The sequence below is a fragment of the Podarcis raffonei genome, chromosome 12, assembly GCF_027172205.1.
Source record: "Podarcis raffonei isolate rPodRaf1 chromosome 12, rPodRaf1.pri, whole genome shotgun sequence".
NCBI lineage: Eukaryota > Metazoa > Chordata > Lepidosauria > Squamata > Lacertidae > Podarcis > Podarcis raffonei.
Window position 1 is genome coordinate 4,543,662 of NC_070613.1, and position 24,774 is coordinate 4,568,435.

Sequence of the window (24,774 nt, forward strand, 5' to 3'; positions counted from 1 at the left end):
TCATTTCTACTCTTTGTATATCGTACTGTTGTTTTATCGCTATTGTCAGGGAACTGCCATCGGCTCAGGGGGGAGAGAGGAAAAGCCGGACTTCCATTTTTAAATATGGAGGCCTGGCTGGAAGAAACATGGACCTTATTGGGACAGAGCTCTTTCGAGATTCGGAGTTTAATATAAAGGACTATCAAAAAAACCGGCAGAGAGGAATTGAGAGAGAATTGAGAGCCTCGGACGTGAGGTCGCCAGGCTGACTGCAGATGGACTGATGGACTTTTGTTGGGGTTCGAAACCGGGAAAGGGGGTGGTGGGGCTTTGGGAATCCAAAGGGTGTATAACTATATTCTGTTTTATTTAATTTGGTTTTGCCACTAACATAAAAATGGGGATTTCGGGGAAGGGAATTGGGGCCGACCTTAGAAAAAGACTTTTAAGAATAAGTATTGACGTATAAAGATTGAGGTTTATAAGTTAAAATTGGTTAACTAAAATGAATTAGAGAAAATAACGTAAAGTTTGGGGACAAGAACTTGCTGAGCTAAAAATTGGAACTGGAATACAAGAAGGGGAGGTGCGGGGAAGTCAAGGAAATTGGTCATTGACAGTAGGAAATGTAAATTTTATGTGTTTTTATTTGTTTCTTTTTATGTTTTTTCTTTATTTTTTGAAAATTCCAATAAATATTTAAAAAAAAAAGAGAGAGAGAGAGAGGAAAAGCCGGATGGATTACAGAGAGCCCCCAAAGATCATAGGAAGCAGCACCTCCTCAGCGGAGGAGAGTAACCACGCCTCCAGTGGAGAGGAGCTTCAGGGCTCGGAGGAGGCGAGGCGGTGCCAGGACACCTTGCCTGGGCAAAGCGGGGAGAAGAGAGGTCCTCCGTTACCCACGGCCTCCTTGTGCAGTAGGCTTCCGCGCAGGGAGGGGGAGCGCAGACTGGGTGTCAAGAAACTACTCTGCTGGGGAAGGTTTAAGGACCGCCCACTCTCAGATTCTGCTAGTGAATGAGCCAGCCACGGGAGAGTGGCGCCCTGGACAGATAAAGTTTATTTTGGCATCCAAAGGAAGGCTTCGCACCCGAGCAGGGAGGCATTTGCCTGCTTGCTCTCGAGCAACCCCTTGGAACCTTTACAGCTATGGCCGATGGCTGACGCAAATAAAGATTCATTCATTCATTCCGCCCCCACCCGAACCCAGCCTGATTTCCGCTGCCCCCTTCCCCTTCCAACCGACCTGTACAGCTGTTTCCGCTTCAGCCTGGCCGTTTCCTCTGGGAAATCTTTGGCCTCTTCAACGAGGCACACCCAGGCGTGGAAGGCGAACCCGCTCCCGGGCCACTTCTGGATGGAAGGCACCATAATCCCCGCCATGCTGGGCGTGAGGTCGAAATACTGCAGGGCTCGCTCAGCGCCATCTTTCCTGGCCATCCCAGAGAGGGCCCGGATGACTTGGACGGTGTAGGGGTGCGGCCCCTTGCCCTGCTCAGTCCGGAGGAGCTTCAGGAGCTGCCTCAGTTCCCCCGGCCGGATGGAGAGGCCGCCCAAGACCTGTCACCAAAAATGAAAAAAATCGGGTAATAATTACTGTTGGAGGTGTAATAGAATGACTGGAACATTAAACCACATGTGGTGGTCATGTCCGGAAATTAAGAAATACTGGAATATGATACATGAGTAAATTAAAAAGCTAATAAAAACATCACATAATAAAAGAGCAGAATCATACTTATTAGGAATTTTGAATGGTGACATCCCAAATGACAAAATTAATATTTGACCTGTACGCGACAACAGCAGCGAGAATGTTAATAGCCAATAATTGAAAAGGGAATTACGTCCCAACCAAAGAAGAATGGCTGAATAAATTATGTGAATTCTTGGAATTAGCAAAGCTGACTGATTTGATAAGACCAAAACCAAAAAAATATAATCCAGAAACAACGGAAATGTTTAAATGATTATTTATGTAGACAAAGATTAAGCGTAAGGTATTGGTTGTGCTTAGAATAGATTGATGAAAGATTTAGAAAACTTATTGATTAGAATTATTTGTATGAGATTGTATGGGAAAAATATGGAATAACAGATACAATCTTGCTTAAAATGTATATTGGAAGTGCAGTGTAAGCAATGGAAGTCAATGAATGAAATTTTATTATTGTGGTATTTGAAGAATAAATTTGGAAGAATTCTTCCGACTTTTCTTCTTCTTCCAATTTTCTTATTTTTTCTTTATCTTTTCCTTTCTTTTTTCTTTTTTGTTCTTTTTATATACAGTGCTACCTTGGGTTAAGTACTTAATTCGTTCCGGAGGTCCGTTCTTAACCTGAAACTGTTCTTAACCTGAAGCACCACTTTAGCTAATGGGGCCTCCCGCTGCTGCCACACGATTTCTATTCTCACCCTGAAGCAAAGTTCTTAACCCGAGGTACTATTTCTGGGTTAGCGGAGTCTGTAACCTGAAGCGTCTGTAACCTGAGGTACCACTGTATACGTGTGCTTTTATCTGAAATATATATGTACCGTATTTTTTGCACCATAACACACACTTTTTTCCTGCTAGAAAGTAAGGGGAAATGTCTGTGCGTATTATGGAGTGAATGCCTATGGATGGCGGGGGGGATCTGCTGCAGTCGTGAGCAGAGGATCCATGGTTCCCCTTCCTTCCCTCCTCCGTGGCTCGCTTTGAAACAGCAAAGCGGGAGAAGAACCGCTGAGTGGGGAGGAGAGAGGGACAGAGAGCCTGCTTCTTTAAAGGAGCAAAGCGGGAGAGGAGAGGAGCCGCTCACACAAGTGTAAGCGGCTCCTGTCCGGTTGGTTCCTTTAAAGCAAGCAGGCTCTCTGTCCCTCTCTCCTCCCCACTCAGCTCGCTAAATAGCAGCAAAGTTTTTCAGCTCGCTAGCGGGGAGGAGGGAGAAAAGCACAGCCTGCTTGCTTTAAAGGAGCAAAGCGGGAGAGGAGAGGAGCCTTCTCCCCTTATAGCTCTCTTCTCTTATACCCCTCTCCTGCATTATTAGCAGCATCCTTCTCCACCCACCCCAGGCGTGTTCCTTCTCCCCTTAAACCCCTCTCCTGCATTATTAGCAGCATCCTTCTCCACACACCCCAGGCGTGTTCCTTCTCCCCTTAAACCCCTCTCCTGCATTATTAGCAGCATCCTTCTCCACCCACCCCACGCGTGCTCCTTGTCCCTTGAGTGCTTTTCCTTCCCTCCCCACTTAAAACGTGGTTGCAAACCACGGATCAACATGGATCCTCAGGATTTTTGCACTGGGTCACCCCAAATTCACCATCAGATCACATAGCATGTCCATGGCTACATCTTGCACCAAAAAAATCACGCACCCACTGTTGCTTGGGGTGCAAAAATGTGGTTACAAAGCACGGATCCACATGGATTCTCAGGATTTTTGCATTGGGCTATCCCAAACTCACCGTCAGATCACATGTCTGTGGCCACAGCATGAACCACAAAAATCATATATCCACTGTTTCGTTTAGAATATTTTTTTCCCTTGTTTTCCTCCTCTGAAAACTACGTGCGTGTTATGGTCTGGTGCGTGTTATAGAGCGAAAAATACGGTATGAATGTATGTATGTATGTATTTGCAGTATTTTGTAATAATTATGATAAATAAAATTTAACAACAACAACAACAACAATAAAGGGTCCAACAGCCTTTTATCTTTGTCGGGGTAGCGGCCAGTCCTGATCCCCCGGCAACTCACCTCCCTGTCTCACCTGAAGGCGAGCACTCCTCCTGCAAGTACAGTGGTACCTCAGGTTAAGTACTTAATTCGTTGCGGAGGTCCGTTCTTAACCTGAAACTGTTCTTAACCTGAAGCACCACTTTAGCTAATGGGGCGTCCCGCTGCTGCCAGAGCACGATTTCTCTTTTCATGCTGAAGCAAAGTTCTTAACCCGAGGTACTATTTCTGGGTTAGCGGAGTCTGTAACCTGAAGCGTCTGTAACCTGAGGTACCACTGTATATGTGTGCTTTTATCTGAAATATATATGTACCGGTATGAATGTATGTATGTATGTATTTGCAGTATTTTGTAATAATTATGATAAATAAAATTTAATAATAATAATAATAATAATAATAATAATAAAAAAGACCTGCAGGAGGTAGAGGAGGTTCTCCGAGCACTTGGGGTCCAGCTCCTGCCCCGTGGCGCACAGGGCATCCAGCAGGCAGCTCACCATCCCTGCCTTGACGCAGGTGGTACGGCTCTGCAGCGAGGCATCGCAGATCTTCTTGAGCCACTCGGAGAGGAAGATCTGGAGCTCCCGCGACTTCAGTTCCGGGATCCACATGATCAGGATCAAAAGGGGCTGCTCGTTGTGGATCAGGCGTGCCGGAGAAGAGCTGTGGTCGCCTTCGACGGCCTGAAGTGGGGGGGGGGAGAGTCAAGTTGTAATCATTTTTTTTACGCCTTGCGCATGCACAGAAGCACCGAATCACAACCCGTGCATGTGCAGATGTGCCACTGCAGGTTGCGCATCCTGCGGGTTGCAAACGTGCATCCCGCACGGATCACGTTCGCAACCCGAGCGTCCACTGTACAGTCGTACCTTGGAAGTCGAACGGAATCCGTTCCAGAAGTTTGTCCAGCTTCCAAAACGTTCAAAAACCAAATCGCGGCTTCCGATTGGCTCCTGCAGCCGATCAGTAGCCCCACCAGACCTTTGGTTTCCAAAAGAACAGTTGAAAACCGGAACACTCAATTCCATGTCTGTGGCATTTGGGAGCCAAAACGTTCAGGAACTAAACTGCTTGACTTCTAAGGTACGACTGTACTCATTTAAACATCCTTTAAATACCAATGACTTCCCTTCCTCTCTTTCCATGGTTCACTTTGCATAACATAAATCCCTGCATATTTTACGAACACTAAACCATTCAGCATTCCATTATTGCAGCAATCAAAATTGGTCCATGGGGTCACGAAGGGTCGGACACGACTAAACGACTAAACAACAACAAAGGTAAAGGTAAAGGGACCCCTGACCATTAGGTCCAGTCGTAGCCAACTCTGGGGTTGCGGCGCTCCTCTCGCTTTATTGGCCGGCGTACAGCTTCCAGGTCATGTGGCCAGCAGGACTAAGCTGCTTCTGGCGAACCAGATCAGCTCACAGAAACGCCGTTTACCTTCCTGCCGGAGTGGTACCTATTTATCTACAGTGGTGCCCCGCAAGACGAATGCCTCGCAAGACGAAAAACCCGCAAGACGAAAGGGTTTTCTGTCGCGGAGGCGCTTCGCAAGACGAAGTTCCCTATGGGCTTGCTTCGCAAGACGAAAACGTCTTGCGAGTCTCGCCATTTCCCCCCCGCTTTCCCCCCCCTTTTTCAAAGCCGCTAAGCTGTTAATAGCCTTTTAACAGCTTAGCCGCTAAGCCCGCTAAGCCGCTAATAGCGCTAAATCGCTAATAGTGCTAATCCACTTAGCCGCCAATGGGGTTGCCTCGCAAGACGAAAAAACCGCTAGCCGAAGAAAGAGAATCGCGGAACGGATTCTTTTCGTCTTGCGAGGCACCACTGTACTTGCACTTCGACGTGCTTTTGAACTGCTAGGTTGGCAGGAGCAGGGACTAAGCAACGGGAGATCACCCCGTCATCGCGGGGATTCGAGCCGCCAACCTTCTGATCGGCAAGTCCTAGGCTCAGTGGTTTAACCCACAGCGCCACCCGCGTCCCAACTGTTTGGAAATAGACTGTTTGAATTGTGCATTGCTGTCTGAATTGTGCATTGCTTTCTAACAATTTGTTGGGTCTCTGGACCGTAATAAAGATTGATTGATTGATATTACGCCTTTCATGCAACTGAACTGTGGACGGATCCTGCTTAGCTCTGCCAACGTGCTGGCAGATTTTAATTCTCTCTTGTCAAAATGATCTCACCATGTTGAGGAGCTCCTGCAGCAGTTTCTTGGTCGGCTGACTCTGGCTCTTCAGAACTTCATATAAGTGCGAATAGCCAATCCTTTCTTTGAACACCTCCTGAAAAATGCAGGCAGCCGTTAAGGATTAGCAAGAGCAGATCACGCCATTAATTCCCGAATTCCCACCCAAAGCAAACTGGGGAGGGGGAATTAGAGAGAGGGGGCTCAAACTTTTCTATTCTGCTTCAAGTACGATTTGGGATTTTTCGTTCCGTTACCCTGACGTCCACATATGCATTTGCCGGGAGCTTATGTGATTAAGAAACAACATGAATATAGCACAGAATTCAGTTGGCCAAGGCAAAAGTGGGTGAACAGCGATTTGTTTTGTGTTCGAGCTCTTTATTAGGTAGCAAAAATTATATTCTGGCTTGATTGTAACCAAACCCCTCTAAGCAGTTTACAGGAAGTGTTGAAATTGCCAATGAAAACAAGTACTTCTAAACATTTAAATGAGCATTCAGATTAACAGCAAAAGATTTGAACGTGCAAGCATCTACGCGTTTGGGTTTTATGCAGCAGCTGTAGCAGGGCTAAGTCTACAGATCAAATTGGTCGGATGGGTGCAAAAGGGGTAAGGCAATCCCACAAGCTTTCTGCATGAAGACTGTTCAAAGATTAAACAAAACACAAAAACAGTGTCGAGTTCAGTTAAAGCTAAAGAAGTCAGTGGAATAAAATCAGTGTATAGTCGGAAAGTCCCAACTCAAAATAGAGATGTTAGTTGCTTCTCGTGTTTTGGTTTGTGGCACGTATGAATAATAAAGTGAGCATTCAGATCTAGGTAGGAAATATTGTGGGGTGTTAAGAGAAATAGATCATCCATCTCCAACCAGCCTAGAGTTTAGGACTTCGGAAGAACTTTACAAAAGTTCACACGCAAAACACAACGCCCACTTTCAAAACGGCCAACGCTTAGACTAGACCCACATAAATTAACTTGGGTCCCTTCGTTTGAATGGGTCTATTCTGAGTATAATCTAGTTCAGGCATAGGCAAACTCGGCCCTCCAGATGTTTTGAGACTACAGTTCCCATCATCCCTGACCACTGGTCCTGTTAGCTAGGGATGATGGCAGTTGTAGTCCCAAAACAACTGGAGGGCTGCGTTTGCCTACGCCTGATCTAGTTGAACACAACCCTATTTTTTAGGTTCCTAGATGATGACTCTGTTCTACAAACCCCAGATCAGAATCTTAAGTGAGAATGTATCTGAGACTCCAGACCCGAATTGGGCGGGACACCCCAGAATTACAGAAGGCACCTCAGCTTTGGATTGGATCCTGCGATGTCCCGTTTTTGGTTCTCATGAAAGTGCGGCCCCGAAAGACGGGCGTCCCGATTTTCCTCTGCGGGATGTTGGAGGGTGTGAGACTCTAATCGCATCTTCGTTTAAGTAATCTTGTTAAAGGTAAGAGGATAAATTCCTCTACTTGCTGCCATCAGTGTTATCTCAAAGAAATTGGAGTTCTTGTTGAAAATACACTAAAAAGGATATACCAAGAGCTCAGGCCACAAGTTTCAATATAAGGAATAATTCCTGCTCGAGAGTTGAAAAGAAAAACGTGTATATTCTGCTAAGAATAACAGTTTGAAGCTAATAGTAAATTTAAACACAACGTGTAAGTACGATAGTTTTAAGGTAAAACGTTTATGTTTCTTTTTCGACATGCGTCTCAGAGAAACACAAGAAAACTTGGGAGCATTCCATTATCTAAGACGCATGTCGAAAAAGAAACATAAAAGAATTAAATGATACAGACTTCCAACAGATGTATAGTCCTCAAAAAACCAAGCTGAAGAAGGCGTTCACTCCGAAACAGGGCCCTGTCCTGGTCACCACTACTGAGTCGTACATCTGATTCACACTCCGGATACTCCTTTTCGGCCCTATTTGATTCTTTATTCTTTATTCTGATTCTATATAATATGGACTCCTTTTGACTGCCATTGAGACTTGTACAAAATAATTGTTGTGTACTGGTATTTTATGTACCTTTATACTATATCACTGCATATTTGAAACTACATTATTTCTGTACTTAAACGTTTGACCTTGAAACTATCGTACTTACACGTTGTGTTTAAATTTACTATTAGCTTCAAACTGTTATTCTTAGCAGAATATACACGTTTTTCTTTTCAACTCTCGAGTAGGATTATTCCTTATATTGAAACTTGTGGCCTGAGCTCTTGGTATATCCTTATCAGTGTTATCTGAAGCACTGTACTTCCCGCAAGGAAATACACAGGCAGGTAACTGGTGGGGAATTTGGTACCGCACACAACATTTTCAAGTTTCGAGCTCTCCTGGTTCAAGAAAATAGATCTTGCCTTCTGTGGGTATCAAATGAAGCCATGTCTTGACAATAATATACCGAAGTGTCTTTCAAACCACATGCAGAGAGCTGTGAGAACTCACACCTTTTCTTCTTCCTTGGACTTCAAATGCATTTTTAGTAAATCTTTTAGATACTTTCCCTCTGGCAACAGGGTTGCTGAGGCTGCTACCTGTCTTCCTAGTTATCTCCCGCTTGGACTACTGCAATGCGCTCTACGTGGGGCTACCTTTGAAGGTGACCTGGAAACTACAATTAATCCAGAATGCGGAAGCTAGACTGGTGACTGGGGCTGGCTGCCGAGACCACATAACACCAGTCTTGAAAGACCTACACTGGCTCCCAGTATGTTTCCGAGCACAATTCAAAGTGTTGGTGCTGACCTTGAAAGCCCTAAATGGCCTCGGTCCAGTATACCTGAAGGAGCGTCTCCACCCCCATCGTTCAGCCCGGACGCTGAGGTCCAGCGCCGAGGGCCTTCTGGCGGTTCCCTCCCTGCGAGAAGCAAAGTTACCGGGAACCAGGCAGAGGGCCTTCTCGGTGGTGGCGCCCACCCTGTGGAACGCACTCCCACCAGATGTCAAAGAGATAAACAACTACCAGACTTTTAGAAGACATCTGAAGGCAGCTCTGTTCAGGGAAGTTTTAAATGTGTGAGATTTTAATGTACAGTGGTGCCTCGCAAGACGAAATTAATTCGTTCCGCAAGTTTTTTCTTCTTGCAAGTTTTTCGTCTTGCGAAGCACGGTTTCCCATAGGAATGCATTGAAAATCAATTAATGCGTTCCTATGGAGACCGCTTGCCAGGCTGGCGGTGTGGCGAAGGGCTTTTCTCCCCACCGCAAGCCTTCAGGACAGGTACGGGAACAGAGGGGAAGGCGCGCAGCGCTTCTCCTCTGTTCCCGGGGCTTGCGGTGGGAGGAGGGTTTTTCCTCCCCACCGCCAACATTCAGAACAGCATTCTGAATGTTGGCGGTGGGAAGGAAAACCCTCCTCCCACCGCAAGTCTTCAGGACAGCCATCCGAAGGCTGGCGCGGGGAGAAGGTCTCTCCGCCCCACCGCCAGCCTTCGGAGGAGGTCCGAGGACAGTGGGGAAGACGCGCTGCGCTTCCCCGCTGTCCCGGAGATTTCCCTATGGGCTTTCGTCTTGCGAAGGAAGCCCATAGGGAAATTCGTTTTGCGAAGCGCCTCCAAAACGGAAAACCCTTTCGTCTAGCGGGTTTTCCGTCTTGCGAGGCGTTCGTCTTGCGGGGCACCACTGTATTTTTAATCTTTGTTGGAAGCCGCCCAGAGTGGCTGGGGAAACCCAGCCAGATGGGCGGGATACAAATAATAAAATAATAATAATAATAATAATAATAATAATAATAATAATTATTATTATTATTATTATTATTATTATTTATCCTAAGTCTCCAGCTTTAGCTGTATATATTATTATTTATTGCATTCTTATCCCACTTTCTTTTCCTCTATGGAGCTCAAGCTTGCATGCATAGTTCCCCCATTTAATCTTAACAACAACCCCGTAGGTGAGGCTGAGAGGCAGAGACGGGCCCAAGATCACCCAGTGAGCTGCTTGGCTAAGAGGGGGTTCGAACCCTGGTCTCCCAGGTCCTAGTCTGACGCTCTAACCACTGCACCACACTGTCTCTCTTGCTGTGCTCCTTATTTTACAAAAAAAAAAATATGGTCCCAAGAGGCGAGGAATGCGTGTCCCTTACCTTGGCCGAAGGAGAGTTGCTCATGATAGACGTGAGCACTCCGATAGCGTGGATGGGAATGGCGTCAGAGTTGTTGTCGAAAACCTGAAGGCGAAAAGGAAGGAGGTAGGTGAAAAATCAAGACCAACATCTGTTTACCTGGCAGGGTGGAAAATCTCGGCTGCGATGGGCCGCCCAACTTCTGAAGCTCTCCCAAGATGGCTTCCCTTACCCTCAAGTAAATACCGTCTCGTAAACAGACTGTACAGTGGTACCTCGGGTTAAGTACTTAATTCGTTCCGGAGGTCTGTTCTTTACCTGATGCTGTTCTTAACCTGAAGCACCACTTTAGCTAATGGGGCCTCCTGCTGCTGCCGCACCGCGGAGCACGATTTCTGTTCTCATCCTGCAACAAAGTTCTTAACCTTGAAGCACTATTTCTGGGTTAGCAGAGTCTGTAACCTGAAGTGTATGTAACCTAGAATCATAGAATCATAGAGTTGGAAGAGACCACAAGGGCCATCGAGTCCAAACCCCTGCCAAGCAGGAAACACCATCAGAGCACTCCTGACATATGGTTGTCAAGCCTCTGCTTAAAGACCTCCAAAGAAGGAGACTCCACCACACTCCTTGGCAGCAAATTCCACTGTCAAACAGCTCTTACTGTCAGGAAGTTCTTCCTAATGTTTAGGTGGAATCTTCTTTCTTGTAGTTTGGATCCATTGCTCCGTGTCCGCTTCTCTGGAGCAGCAGAAAACAACCTTTCTCCCTCCTCTATGTGACATCCTTTTATATATTTGAACATGGCTATCATATCTCCCCTTAACCTTCTCTTCTCCAGGCTAAACATGCCCAGCTCCCTTAGCCGTTCCTCATAAGGCATCGCTTCCAGGCCTTTGACCATTTTGGTTGCCCTCCTCTGGACACGTTCCAGTTTGTCAGTGTCCTTCTTGAACTGTGGTGCCCAGAACTGGACACAGTACTCCAGGTGAGGTCTGACCAGAGCAGAATACAGTGGCACTATTACTTCCCTTGATCTAGATGCTATACTCCTATTGATGCAGCCCAGAATTGCATTGGCTTTTTTAGCTGCCGCGTCACACTGTTGACTCATGTCAAGTAACCTGAAGCGTATGTAACCCGAGGTACCACTGTAATGGCGACTGCTGCCCTAGGTTCCTGGTTTCTGTTTAGCTCTTTGATAAGCCTAACAAGGACGCTGCAAGAATTTGATCCTCTCTGCTTTCAAGGCAGGAACAGTAGCGGGTTCAAAGCAAGCGCGGAACACGAGGTGCTTAAATCTCATGAAGCAGAAGGAGGGCTTGGGGATGCAGAACTTCCAACTATGACATTAAGCCGCGGCACGTATCACAAAAAGCAGGCGCATTAAATTAACGTCACATCAGAGGCACGAGCAAGAAAGACATTGAAAAAGAGGGGCAGGGAAGGTTTTACCGTTGCTGTTTGCTGCCCTGGGCTCCTTCGGGAAGATAGAGAAATAAACTAAACTCTCAAAACCGGCGTTTCTGTTCCACCGTATTGTCCTCTGCTTGGAAGCAGCAAATTGTGACCCGCACATGCGCAGACGCGGGTTGCGTTCACTTCAGGATGCGAACGGGGCTCCAGGATGGATCCTGTTCGCACCCAGAGGTACCACTGTACTAGAAGTTTAGAAGACATCTGAAGGCAGCCCTGTTTAGGGAAGCTTTTAATAGACTATTGTATTTTAATATTCTGTTGAAAGGCACCCAGAGTGGCTGGGGAAGCCCAGCCAGATGGGCGGGGTATAAATAAATTATTATTATTATTATTATTATTATTATTATTATTATTATTATTCCAAGGCCTCATTTTTGGCCGATCTGTTCTTGACCTTCAAGTCACCGTCTCGCCCTGTGCAGGGCACGTAAATTCCCAATTATATGTCGGCAGTCTCTTTGGCACGCATCCAGAATTTTAAGTAAATTGGCAGCGTGGATTTTCAGAAGTCATTACAAAACATGCAAACACACACAGAGAAGGAGAACCTCCCGAACTAGTAAGTCTACAATGCCACAAACCAAGTCAGGAAGAAGAGATCTGAAAATCCACATGAAATGGTAGGGAAGTCTTTGAAACGTCTGGAAAGGGAGGAGGCCGCAATTGGGTTTGCTGACTGCAGAACAGGAGGGGCAGATGGAACAACAGGATGAAATGGGACCCTAACAGGCTGGCAATACCTGAACCATCACATGCAATCCTCTGCCATTTCTCGGATGGGCAATGGGGGCACAATTCTGGACTCCTTACAAACTCCCTCCCTCCCTCCGCAAGTCTCACAGCAAGAATTGCCAGGGCTGCCCCCATTATATATTGGAAATACAACATAAACACAATAGAACACGTCACCGACTAAACATCGCAATAGAGTGGTACCTCGGGTTAAGAACTTAATTTGTTCTGGAGGTCCGTTCTTAACTTGAAACTGTTCTTAACCTGAAGCACCACTTTAGCTAATGGGGCCTCCTGCTGCCGGGGCGCGATTTCTGTTCTCATCCTGAAGCAAAGTTCTTAACCCGAGGTACTATTTCTGGGTTAGCAGAGTCTGTAACCTGAAGCATCTGTAACCTGAAGCGTCTGTAACCCGAGGTACCACTGTATTTACTTCCAGGTTTGCCGTGGTCGCAATTTGGATCGGGCCCAAGTAGAGGTGGTTGTAAGTAGAGGTTCTACTGTAAACTTTATCATTACTTTCAAAAGAAGACCATCATGCCATTATTGTTTTTAACCCGAGGTACCACTGTATAATAAAATAATAAGAATTTATTATTTATATGACGCCCATCTTTCTGGGTTTCCCCAGCAACTCTGGGCGGCTTCCAACAGAACACTAAAATACAATAACCTATTAAACATTAAAAGCTTCCCTAAACAGGGCTGCCTTCAGATGTCTTCTAAAAGTCAGATAGTTGTTTATTTCCTTGACATCTGACGGGAGGGTGTTCCACAAGGCGGGCGCCACCACCGAGAAGGCCCTCCGCCTGGTTCCCTGTAACCTCACTTCTCGCAGTGAAGGAACCGCCAGAATTTGCAGCTGCTGAAACAACTATCTTTCAAAATCCACCACCTCTCTGAATCTTGGGGTGCAGTTCTCCAGACAAAATAATGCGTACAAAAATGCACTATATGTGTATTTTTGGGAACGTGTGCATAACACGCCTCTGTTAGTGAAAATAAAAGGAAACTGGATTCTGGTAGCAGGCGATGCTGACGCAGTCTAACACCTTGCAAATCAACCTTGCAAATCGGAAACCAAGGAAGCAGTGAGATCGAGGTGGGAGTTCACACATTAATTTGAATCAGCCAGGCGGCGGAGTCAAATTCTAGCCCAGAAACCAGCAGGGAAAGATATAAACGGCTTCTTGGTTTGGAAAGGCGGCTCCTATAATTAAGAGACTCCAAGCTGTGAATACTTTTCGGCTGCCTCACCTGCAGGGCTGACGGCACCTTCCTTTTCTTAAGAGATTACCCTCTGGGACTTCCCCTCCCAAACAGGCATTTTTTCTGGGACATACCGCTGCATTTTCTTAAAGGTTTGGGAGCCAACGATGCCAGCTTCTAAAGAGCCTTTATCCGTTTCCACGGCTACAGAGGATGATGGCTATTGGCAAGTCAGGGATGCTGCCGGAGAGCTGGGGCAAAACCATGGCTGTCAACTTACAGATTTGAAAATAAGGGGCCAGCAGCCTCAAAAATAAGGGATCAGCAGCCAAAATAAGGGATTTTAGTCCGCCAGCAGCCAAACGAAGCCTCAAGCGGTGGTTCCCACAGCGCAGCAACCCGGCAAAGGGGATGCAGCAAGGAAAACCACCATCACCTCTCCGCTGGGAAGCGCTGAGCAAAGGCGAGTCCCCAGGCAAGGCGGGCGATTTGATCGGCACAAGGCATGCAAGCTCCACCCCCCAGTCATTCTTAGACTTCTTATTGGGTGAGCAACGCAGCCAAGCAACACAGCTGGAGCCTCCCTCCTCCCTGGGAGGGAGGGAGAGGAGCTACTTCCTTTGAAACCCGGGAAATTTAAGGGACATCATCAATAAGGGACAGCAGCAGGACACGGCGCTGGGATAAGGGAGTTTCCCGCCAAATAAGGGACAGTTGACAGCTATGGCCAAAACCACTCTGGGGATGGGGAAATCGGCTTACGGCTCACAAGGAAGCTGCTGGGGGTCGCAGGAAGATTGCGAGGACACAATTGCAACCACGGTTTCCTCCTAAGAACCTGAGATGAGGTTGCAGGGTCAGGCCAATGTCCTATCTGGTCCAGCATCGAGTTCTCACAGTGGCCAATCAGATGTCTATGGGAAGCCTATGCCCTCCAACATTCCTCAGATGAAAATAGGGACATTTCTCACTTTTCTCCATTTTTCTTCCCGCTCTCCTCCTCCTTTCTTCCTCTCCTGCTTTCCGGTAGCTGCTATGAGCTGCCCGAGGGAGGACGGCAGTGGTAGTCATGGAGAGGTCAAGGAGAGGCAATTAATAATAATAATATTTTTTTATTTATACCCCGCCCTTCCCGGTTCAGGAAACCGGGCTCAGGGCAGCTAACAACAAATTTAAAACACTTAATTGATGCAAAAAAAACAACAAAACAAACCCAACAGCATAAAATACAGTATAAAACGTGAATAACAATAAATTCAGAATTCAAAAATCAATTTAGGGGGGAAATCCATCCAATAAACATTAGATGGCTAGCTGTATAAATTAGCCCTATTTGGGCCAGCGAGGAGACCAGGGGAGAATTAGCTGTTGGATCCCAGAGCGGGTAATCTCCATAAAAAGGGGAGGGGGAGGGAAGGAAGGAAGGAAGGAAGGGGAATAAAAGATCAGGCGGAATTCAAATTAAAGGCCAGGCGGAATAGCTCTGTCTTACAGGCCCTGCGGAAGGAAGTTAAATCCTGCAGGGCCCTGGTCTCATGGGGCAGAGCATTCCACCAGGTCGGAGCCACCACTGAGAAGGCCCTGGCCCTGGTGGAGGATAGTCTGACTTCCTTAGGGATCTGTAAACTATGGTTATTCATGGACCTTAAGGTCCTCTGTGGGGCATGCCAGGAGAGGCGGTCCCGTAAATACGAGGGCCCTAAGCCACAGAAAGGGCTTTAAATGGGGTGCTCCTTCACTGCCGCCGCTAAGAACAAGCTCATCCTCCTACCCGAGCTCTGCAGTGCCAGAACTGGAGCAGGAAATAGGGACATTCTGGAATCAAATCAGAAGCCGGGATAGCATACAGAATTCTGGGACTGTCTCTGGAAAATCAGGCACGAAAGAAGGAGGACAAAACTATGTCAAAGGCAGGAGAAACCGATCAGGTTTTATTGACTACTTTAAGAGCAAAGTACAGTGGTATCTTGGAAGTCGAACGGAACCCGTTCCGGAAGTCCATCCGACTTCCAAAACCTTCAGGAACCAAGGCGCAGCTTCCGATTGGCCGCAGGAGGCTCTTGCAGCCAATCGGAAGCCGCGTCGGACGTTCGGGTTCCAAAGAACGTTCGAAAACCGGAACAATTGCTTCCGGTTCTCGATCGTCTGGGAGCCAAAACCTTAGACTCCTGAGGCGTTTGAAAACCAAGGTAATACACCCAAATAGTCAATACTGGCTCTCATTAACCTAACGTCGGCAGCTATTTTGCATCTGTACGTAGCAGAAATATTGCAAGGTATTTAAATATTGACTATTCAATTTGAGAAAAGCTCATTAATTCATTTCCCCTTTCTTTCTTTAATGAGCATCTTTATATTGTAGGAAGCGATAATTTTCTCTCTTTATAATTCCGTCTGTGTACTCTTATATCGTTGTTTGTAGAATCTTATCAACCTGACAATGCAAAACCAACCAACCATATTTTTTTAATCACATTTTGGGGGAAAAATCCCAGTTAATGCTAATCACTGCTAGGTCTTATTTGGACGCAAGTGCGAACTACAACTATGACAAACTACAGAAGAGAAGATAAATCTACTCACGAAAGGAGGAGAGGGAGGAAACTTAACCCACACAGAATATTTCCAATTTTCAAGTTGGTTTGGAGAGGAAAACACTTTGATGTCCAGTGACCCATGCGAAAGCATTGCTTGGCTGGTGAGCTATTGAAAGGTGGACACAGCAGGAGTTTTGCTACAGATCACTTGACAGGTCACAGAAACTGCAAATTCCCCATTCTCAGGGAGCGGCGCAGGTTTTCCAGAAAACCAGGAACAGGAAAATTTCCCTACACAAATCCGGGGGACTTTGCCTCAGAAAGCTTGTCCTGGAATTTATTCTGGTGCCTCGGAGAGTGATCGATCCAATTTAGCACGTTTATTTTCCTTGCATTTAGGAAGCTAAAAGCAAAAACTGTCACACTTGTATAATATTGAATTTGCGGTTGGCGCCCTTTTGAGGAACTTACAAAACAGAAAAGTTTTCCACGGAAAAACAGAGAACTGGGAAATCTTCTGCCCAATACAGTGGTACCTCGGTTTTTGAACGTACTCTGTTCCGGAAGACCGTTTGGCTTCTGAAACGTTCGAAAACCGAGGCGCAAAGAGCGGCCTGCCAATTCAGTAAAGAAAATTGTGAAAAACAACAGATAGCACCCAGCGGAAGCCGTTCGACTTATGAGGCGCATATAAAAACGGAAGCATTTACTTCCGGGCTTTCGGTGTTCAAAAACCGAAGCGTTTGGCAACGGAGATGTCCAAAACCTGAGGTACCACTGTATCAGTGTTTCCATGGCAACGAGCAACGTGTGGCAGCCAGAAGGAAGGAGCCCAAAGTGAGAAAATTTCGTGGGGCAAGTGTTGCGTGGCTGGGCCCTCTCATGTGGACACAGCCCAGCTTGGTACTGTGCACACAAAAGAAAACTAAGCGAGTTTGCCTCGATATGGCAAACTGAATGCAAAAGAACAAATAAAATTCAAGGTGCTGTTTGAATGTCAGGGACTGTCAGGAAGCTGAGTAGTGTGAACTCGGATAAGGGAGGCAGGAGACTGGAGTCTGACTCAGGAAAGGAGATAAAAAATTCTTTCCAGTAGCACCTTAAAGGTAAAGGGACCCCTGACCATTAGGTCCAGTCACGGACGACTCTGGGGTTGTGGCGCTCATCTCGCTTTACTGGCCAAGGGAGCCGGCGTACAGCTTCTGGGTCATGTGGCCAGCATGACCAAGCCCTTCTGGCGAACCAGAGCAGGGCACGGAAACGCCGTTTACCTTTCCGCCGGAGTGGTACCTATTTATCTACTTGCACTTTGATGTGCTTTTGAATTGTTAGGTTGGCAGGAGCAGGGACCGAACAATGGGAGCTCACCCCGTCGTGGGGATTCGAACCGCCGACCTTTTGCTCGGCAAGCCCTAGGCTCTGTGGTTTAACCCACAGCGCCACCCGTGCCTTAGAGGCCAACTAAGTTTGTTATTGGTATGAGCTGTCAGGTGCATGCACACTTCTTCAGATAGGAAAGGAGGTCGGGGATTTGTTGGGACCTGTACTGGTCAGGAGACAAGAATCAGGGTCACGGGATGCTTCAGAGCTGGAGGAAGAGGACGACGAGGCAGGTCGGCAAGTGAAGGGCTGGGTGCTTCCCCACCCTCTCCTGCACCAATGTCTCCCAGAACCAGAAGAGGACTGAAGAGGGAAGAGCAGAGGCAGCTTCCATGCTGGCATAGTCTCTACAGAAACTATAATCCAGAATGCGGAAGCTAGACTGGTGACTGGAGGGGGGGGGGCGAGAACACATAACACAGGTCTTGAAAGACCTACACTGGCTCCCAGTACGTTTCCAAGCAGAATTCAAAGGGTTGGTGCTGACCATTAAAGCCCTAAACGGCCTCGGCCCAGTAGACCTGAAGGAGCGTCTCCACCCCCATTGTTCTGCCCGGACACTGAGATCCAGCGCCGAGGGCCTTCTGGCGGTTCCCTCCCTGCAAAAAGCGAGGTTACAGGGAAGCAGGCAGAGGGCCTTCTCGGTAGCGGCGCCCGCCCGGTGGAACGCCCTCCCATCAAATGTCAAAGAAATAAACAACTCTCTCACTTTTAGAAGACATCTGAAGGCAGCCCTGTTTAGAGATGCTTTTAATATTTGATGATTTATTGTATTTTCATATTTTGCTGGAAGCCGCCCAGAGTGGCTGGGGAAACCCAGCCAGATGGGTGGGGTATGTATGTATGTATAAATAAATAAATAAATAAATAAATTTGTTGTTGTTGTTGTTACGACGATGCCACATGCTTTGACTTGTCCTCTTTTGCCAAATCTGTGAGTTCCCCCTCTAAGAGATTTATACTTAAAAAGTTTTTATTATTATTATTATTATTATCATTATTATTACCGTATTTTTCTGTCTATAAGACGCCCCTGTGCATAAGATGCCCTCTATTTTGGGGGACTCAGATTTAAGAAAATGGGGGGAGATGGCCCAGGGCATAAGACGCCCCCTAATTTTTGACATTGTTTTTTAGGGGGGAAATCTAGTCTTACACACGGTAGTATTAGGGTAGATGTGCACAGCCTGTTGGGGGAAGGTACATAAACCAGTGGCTGCAACTGTACCATGAAGCATAGACCTCGGAATAAATGCCTAAATTCTGGACTGGTGTGTTTTTAGGTAAACCATAGCTGTAGAAGCGACTCTCTTTCTTTGACAATAAAGAGTTAAAACTCTCTGTGTGAATTCCTTTGGCTAGGAAACACCCTTGGAACTGTACGTTATGTATTTCTGTAACATAGATACCAAAGGATTTTAAAGCTTTGCAAACAACAAGTTGATGGCCTACTGAACATGTAGCAACTGCCAAACATTCTTATGCGACATCATGGAAAAGCAAGGCACATTATACAACATCGCATCCATGTGCTCTAAAATTATCCAGCTGTGTCAACTAGATGTCTCGTTCAAATGCTGACTGCACCACAGCAATGAAATCGAGAGATAAATGCAATGCCAGCGTGAGGGTGAGATCAGAAAAAAAAAATGTTCAGGTTGCTCCCAAGGGGGAAAGAACGAGGGATAGGTTAAATAATAAAAAAGGCTAAGATACGAAACCATCAAACTCCACAATACATGGGTTTGAAAGACAAATAATATGAGTTTTCAAAGCCAGCAATCTTAAGGAAGCTGCCCAGAGTGGCTGGGGAAACCCAGCCAGATGGCGGGGTACAAATAAATTATTATTATTATTATTATTATTATTATTATTATTATTATTATTAGGCCAGCTGCTTGGTTCTTTAACTAGCAGCTCACCTTAAGGTACACAGATGAAAGAATTTAAAAGCATATAAGGTGAGAGAAATTTAGGGGTTTTGTACACCTAGTCAGGGACGCGGGTGGCGCTGTGGGTAAAAGCCTCAGCGCCTAGGGCTTGCCGATCGAAAGGTCGGCGGTTCGAATCCCCGCGGCGGGATACGCTCCCGTTGCTTGGTCCCAGCGCCTGCCAACCTAGCAGTTCGAAAGCACCCCCGGGTGCAAGTAGATAAATAGGGACCGCTTACCAACGGGAAGGTAAACGGCGTTCCGTGTGCTGCGCTGGCTCGCCAGATGCAGCTTTGTCACGCTGGCCACGTGACCCGGAAGTGTCTGCGGACAGCGCTGGCCCCCGGCCTCTTAAGTGAGATGGGCGCACAACCCTAGAGTCTGTCAAGACTGGCCCGTACGGGCAGGGGTACCTTTACCTTACACCTAATAATAATAATAATATTCCATAATATTAATAATAATCGAGAGCCAGTGTGGTGTAGTGGTTAAGAGCGATAGACTCGTAATCTGGTGAACCGGGTTCGCTTCCCTGCTCCTCCACATGCAGCTGCTGGGTGACCTTGGGCTAGTCACACTTCTCTGAAGTCTCTCAGCCCCACTCACCTCACAGAGTGTTTGTTATGGGGGAGGAAGGGAAAGGAGAATGTTAGCCGCTTTGAGACTCCTTCGGGTAGTGATAAAGCGGGATATCAAATCCAAACTCTTCTTCTTCTTCTTAATAATAACAACAACAACAATAATAATTCATTTATATCCTGCCTGTCTGGGCGGCTTCCAACAAAATATTAAAATACATTATGAATATTATGAGCAAAATGGGAAATTGATGTGGACAGCCATTTATTTTATGATGATTTGAAATTTGAATTTGATCTTACTTAGCATGTTGGTAGTCTTATTGGCTAGGGTGCCTTCCTTGCTTTAATTTACTAATTTTATTTTATTTTATTTCTTTCCTTCCTTATCTTTCCAAAAGCAAGCTGTATAAAAGCATGGGATTATATCAGGCTTATTGACGGTGTTCTGCAGTATTCCGTAGACACTCATCTGATTTTCAGCAAAGTATTAAAAGCAAGAAATGTTCAGCGGAGACAATGAAGATGGTTGGGATGACTGCGCGGCGTGGAAAGGAAAGACAACAGCATGCGAGATTCGGGTCTACCGGGGGGTGGAGCAATGCAGGAACTGCAGAAAAGGGAGGGGCAGGATCACGGCGGGTTTTGTCAGCGCCCATGGCAAGAATTCTGGCAGCAAGCGTCCTAGAAGGGTGACGGTCCCTCCATGATCCCCTCGTATATACCTGCCACATGCATCTCAGAAGGAAATTTGCAACTGCCCAGAGACAGCTGACAATGCATGTCAAGAACCCGTGAAGTGGGACTATTGTCCTTTGTTCTTTCTCTCTTTGCTGTCTGATGCTAGAGAGAGAGGCCATGTTGCAGAGCTCCGTGTGTGTTTATATGTAAATAAAGTAAAAAGGTAAAGGGACCCCTGACCATTAGGTCCAGTCGTGGCCGACTCTGGGGTTGCAGCGATCATCTCGCTTTACTGGCCGAGGGAGCCGGCGTACAGCTTCCGGGTCATGTGGCCAGCAGGACTAAGCCACTTCTGGCGAACCAGAGCAGCGCACGGAAACCGCCGTTTCCCTTCTCGCCAGAGTGGTACCTATTTATCTACTTGCACTTTGACGTGCTTTCGAACTGCTAGGTTGGCAGGAGCAGGGACTGAGCAACGGGAGCTCACCCCGTCGCGGGGATTCGAACCGCTGACCTTCTGATTGGCAAGTCCTAGGCTCTGTGGTTTAACCCACAGCGCCACTCGCGTCCCTTATGTAAATAAAGTAGATTACCCAAAATGCTGAGTTGCTGAGGTCTGTCACGCAAACTGCGAACACTCTGAGGATCCCTAAGTGTGCCGATGTCTGTTGGCATCGGTCACTGTGATGTTCAGGCTGAAGAAAGCTTTTGAAGCTCCCGAACGATCAACCACTAGGGAGAGAACATGCCAGTTGGGCATGTGTCTCTGCCAGGGTCCTACTCGAGTGTAGGATGAGCTCCTGACAAAAACTTCTCTCTGCAGCAAGGAACCGTCCACTCTCCACCCTTGTAAGTCCTTTCTCGGTCCTATTAATTCTCCCGGAGACGCCTAGCCAGAATTGGCCGGAAAAGCAGACTTTTATTCTTACGGGACGCGAGTGGCGCTGTGGGTTAAACCACAAAGCCTAGGACTTGCCGATCAGAAGGTCGGCAGTTCGAATCCCCGCGACGGGATGAGCTCCCGTTGCTCAGTCCCTCCTCCTGCCAACCTAGCAGTTCGAAAGCACGTCAAAGTGCAAGTAGATAAATAGGTACCATTCCGGCGGGAAGGTAAACGGCGTTTCCGTGTGCTGCTCTGGTTCGCCAGAAGCGGCTTAGTCATGCTGGCCACATGACCTGGAAGCTGTACGCCAGCTCCCTCAGCCCGTAAAGCGAGATGAGCGCCGCAACCCCAGAGTCGGTCACGACTGGACCTAATGGTCAGGGGTCCCTTTACCTTTATTATTCTTACCTCTTCCGTATTATTTAAATTCCCTCCTTTCAAATCCCGGGAAATCCCTCCGTGCCCCGTGAAGGAAAAAGGAGAGCGCATGCAAACCCACATGCAAAGCCCACATCATCTCACACCCCACAAGCTGCAGGCAATACCTGGCGGGTTTCCGTCTCGGTCGCGGCGGAATCGTCCCAGGACGCTTTGCACTCCCCACTCAGGTAGAGCTGTCGGAAACGGGGTCAGAAAACCAAGGTCATTCAAGGGAGAAGGGAGAGGGAAGCAAGGGAGGAAGGAGGAACCGGCGCAGGGTAGGCCAGGGCTAGCCACAGTCGCGTTGAGGGCCAGTGCTTTATTACATCTTGCATTGTTGTCAAATGTAGAAAGCTCTTGGCAGGTCAAATACACAGGTTGGTCAAGGCTGAGGTGTCTGAGGGTATCTGAACGCCCGTCTCAGCATTCGCCCCTATACTATACGACAAGTCCGTGTTCCACCTGGGAGTCATTTTGGACTCGCAGCTGACCATGGAGGCGCAGGTTAATTCTGTGTCCAGGGCGGCTGTCTCCCAGCTCCATCTGCTACGCAGGCTAAGACCCTCCCTGCCCACTGTCTGTCTCGCCAGAGTGCTGCATGCTCTAGTTATCTCCCGCTTGGACTACTGCAATGCGCTCTACGTGGAGCTATCTTTGAAGGTGACCCGGAAACTGCAATTAATCCAGAATGTGGCAGCTAGACTGGTGACTGGGAGCGGCTGCTGGGACGACATAACACCGGTCCTGAGAGATCTGCATTGGCTCCCAGTACGTTTCCGAGCACAATTGAAAGTGTTGGTGCTGACCTTGAAAGCCCTAAATGGCCTCAGTCCAGTATACCTGAAGGAAGGTCTCCACCCCATCGTCCAGCCCGGACACTGAGATCCAGCGCGGAGGGCCTTCTGGCGGTTTCCTCATTGCGAGAAGTGAGGTTAAGGGGAACCAGACACAGGACCTTCTCGGTGGTGGCACCCGCCCTGTGGAATGCCCTCCCTTCAGATGTAAAGGAAATAAGCAGCTATCTTCTCTTTAAAAGACATCTGAAGGCAGCCCTGTTTAGGGAAGTTTTTTAATATTTAATGCTGTACTTTTTTAACACTTGATTGGAAGCCGCCCAGAGTGGCTGGGGAAACTCAGCCAGATGGGCGGGGTATAAATAATAAATTATTGTTATTATTATTATTATTAGTAGTAGTAGTAGTAGTATTCCACCAACATGAGAAACGGCCAAAGTTAGGACCAGGTGCATGCTATGAATCTGCAGAAACTTAAGAACGGCAGCATATGTAGCACCAAAACCCACCTCCTGAGAAGCTCAGCTGCATTTCTAAGCCAAAGGGCTGCAAGGGTTGGGCTTAGAAGTGGGGGTTCGTGGTTTGCAAAATGTGAGAAACCCAAGAGGCTGGGCATATGACATTTCTCATAAGGGGCTGCAGATGCTCCCTTCTTAATGCGCATGTGAAGAATCCAGTCCCCATATGTGCATCTTAACACAGTGGTACCTCAGTTTAAGTACTTAATTCGTTCCGGAGGTCCGTTCTTAACCTGAAACTGTTCTTAACCTGAAGCACCATTTTAGCTAATGGGGCCTCCTGCTGCTGCCGCGCCGCCAGAGCACGATTTCTGTTCTCATCATGAAGCAAAGTTCTTAACCTGAAGCACTATTTCTGGGTTAGCAGAGTCTGTAACCTGAAGCGTATGTAACCTGAAGCGTATGTAACCCGAGGTACCACTGTACAGTGCTAAATCTGTTCTCAAATGCCTTGGTACTCAAACAACTTGGAACCCAAACACTGCAAACCCAGAGGAAAGGGTTCTGGTTTGTGAACATTTTTCGGAAGCCGAACGTGCTCCGTTTTGAGTGTTACGTTGAGCAAATACATTTGCTGTTTATTTTGTGTTTTTGTTTTCAGCTACTGATTGATTGTGTGACTGCAGCACATTGTTTATTGCTTTCATTTTATGGATCCATGGTCTCGTCAGATAGTGAAATTCATGTCAAACTGCTGTTTTGCGGGTTGTTTTTAAAAGTCTGGAACGGATTAATCCATTTTGCATTACTTTCTATGGAGAAGCGCGCCTTGGTTTTGGAATGCTTTGGTTTTGGAACCGACTTCTGGAACAGATTAAGTCCGAGAACCAAGGTACCACTGTAATAAATAACAATAATAGCCTCAAAGCTCTAAACCAGCCTTTCTCAAACTGTGGGTCTCCAGATGTTGTTGAACTACAACTCCCATCAACCCTAGCTAGCAAGGCCAGAGCTCAGGGATGATGGGAGTTGTAGTCCGACCTCTGGGGACCCACAGGTTGAGAACTGCTGCGGTCTCGGCCCCATATACCCAAAGGTGAGCCTCTAACCCCCATCGTTCTGCCCGGACACTGAGGTCCACCTCTGAGGGCCTTCTGGCAGTTCCCTCCCCGTGAAAAGTGATGTTACAGGGAACCAGGCAGAGGGCCTTCTCGGTGGTGGCACCCGCCCTGTGGAACGCCCTCCCATCAGATGTCAAGGAAATAAAGAGCTACAAAACCTTGAGAAGACATATGTAGACAGCCCTGCTCAGGGAAGTTTTTAAAAGTTGCTTTTTTTGTGTGTTTTTAATATTTTTGTTGGGAGTGTGGCTGGGGCAACCCAGTCAGATGGGCGCCATACAAATAATAAAATTGTTATTGTTGCTGTTGTTATTATTCCGTGACGCTTGTCCCAACATGCGCATACGTGCGCGCACACAAATAAAGCCCCAGAATCTTTGAACGTGAGCCTGGCTGTATGCGTCCAATGAATAAAAAGGCCCGTCAGCTGCTGAAAACAGTAAGCACGGTCTATAAAGCCGTTTCCCAGAGACGCCCCACAGTGCAGGCATTACACTGATGCTTAAATCACAGGGTAGAAGCGGAGAAAAGCCTGGTTAAGATTCCTAAGGAGGATTGTGGCAAACAGCTTCAAAGCAATTACGGTG

The 24,774-nt window shown here is 47.1% G+C and overlaps 1 protein-coding gene across 5 annotated transcripts in view; it reads right to left on the minus strand.

The window, feature by feature from the left end:
- NBEAL2 (neurobeachin like 2) overlaps positions 1-24,774 on the minus strand; it is a 217,823-nt gene that overhangs the window by 76,323 nt on the left and 116,726 nt on the right. For 4 of the 5 annotated variants that reach the window (XM_053409367.1, XM_053409366.1, XM_053409368.1 and 1 more), the window contains 5 exons: positions 21,940-22,008; positions 10,006-10,089; positions 5,902-6,000; positions 4,119-4,388; positions 1,229-1,542 (listed from right to left, as the gene is read on the minus strand). In XM_053409367.1, coding sequence (XP_053265342.1) covers positions 1,229-1,542; positions 4,119-4,388; positions 5,902-6,000; positions 10,006-10,089; positions 21,940-22,008 — 836 coding nt within the window. The remainder of the gene's footprint in view (positions 1-1,228; positions 1,543-4,118; positions 4,389-5,901; positions 6,001-10,005; positions 10,090-21,939; positions 22,009-24,774) is intronic. The other variant, XM_053409369.1, reaches the window with a different exon arrangement.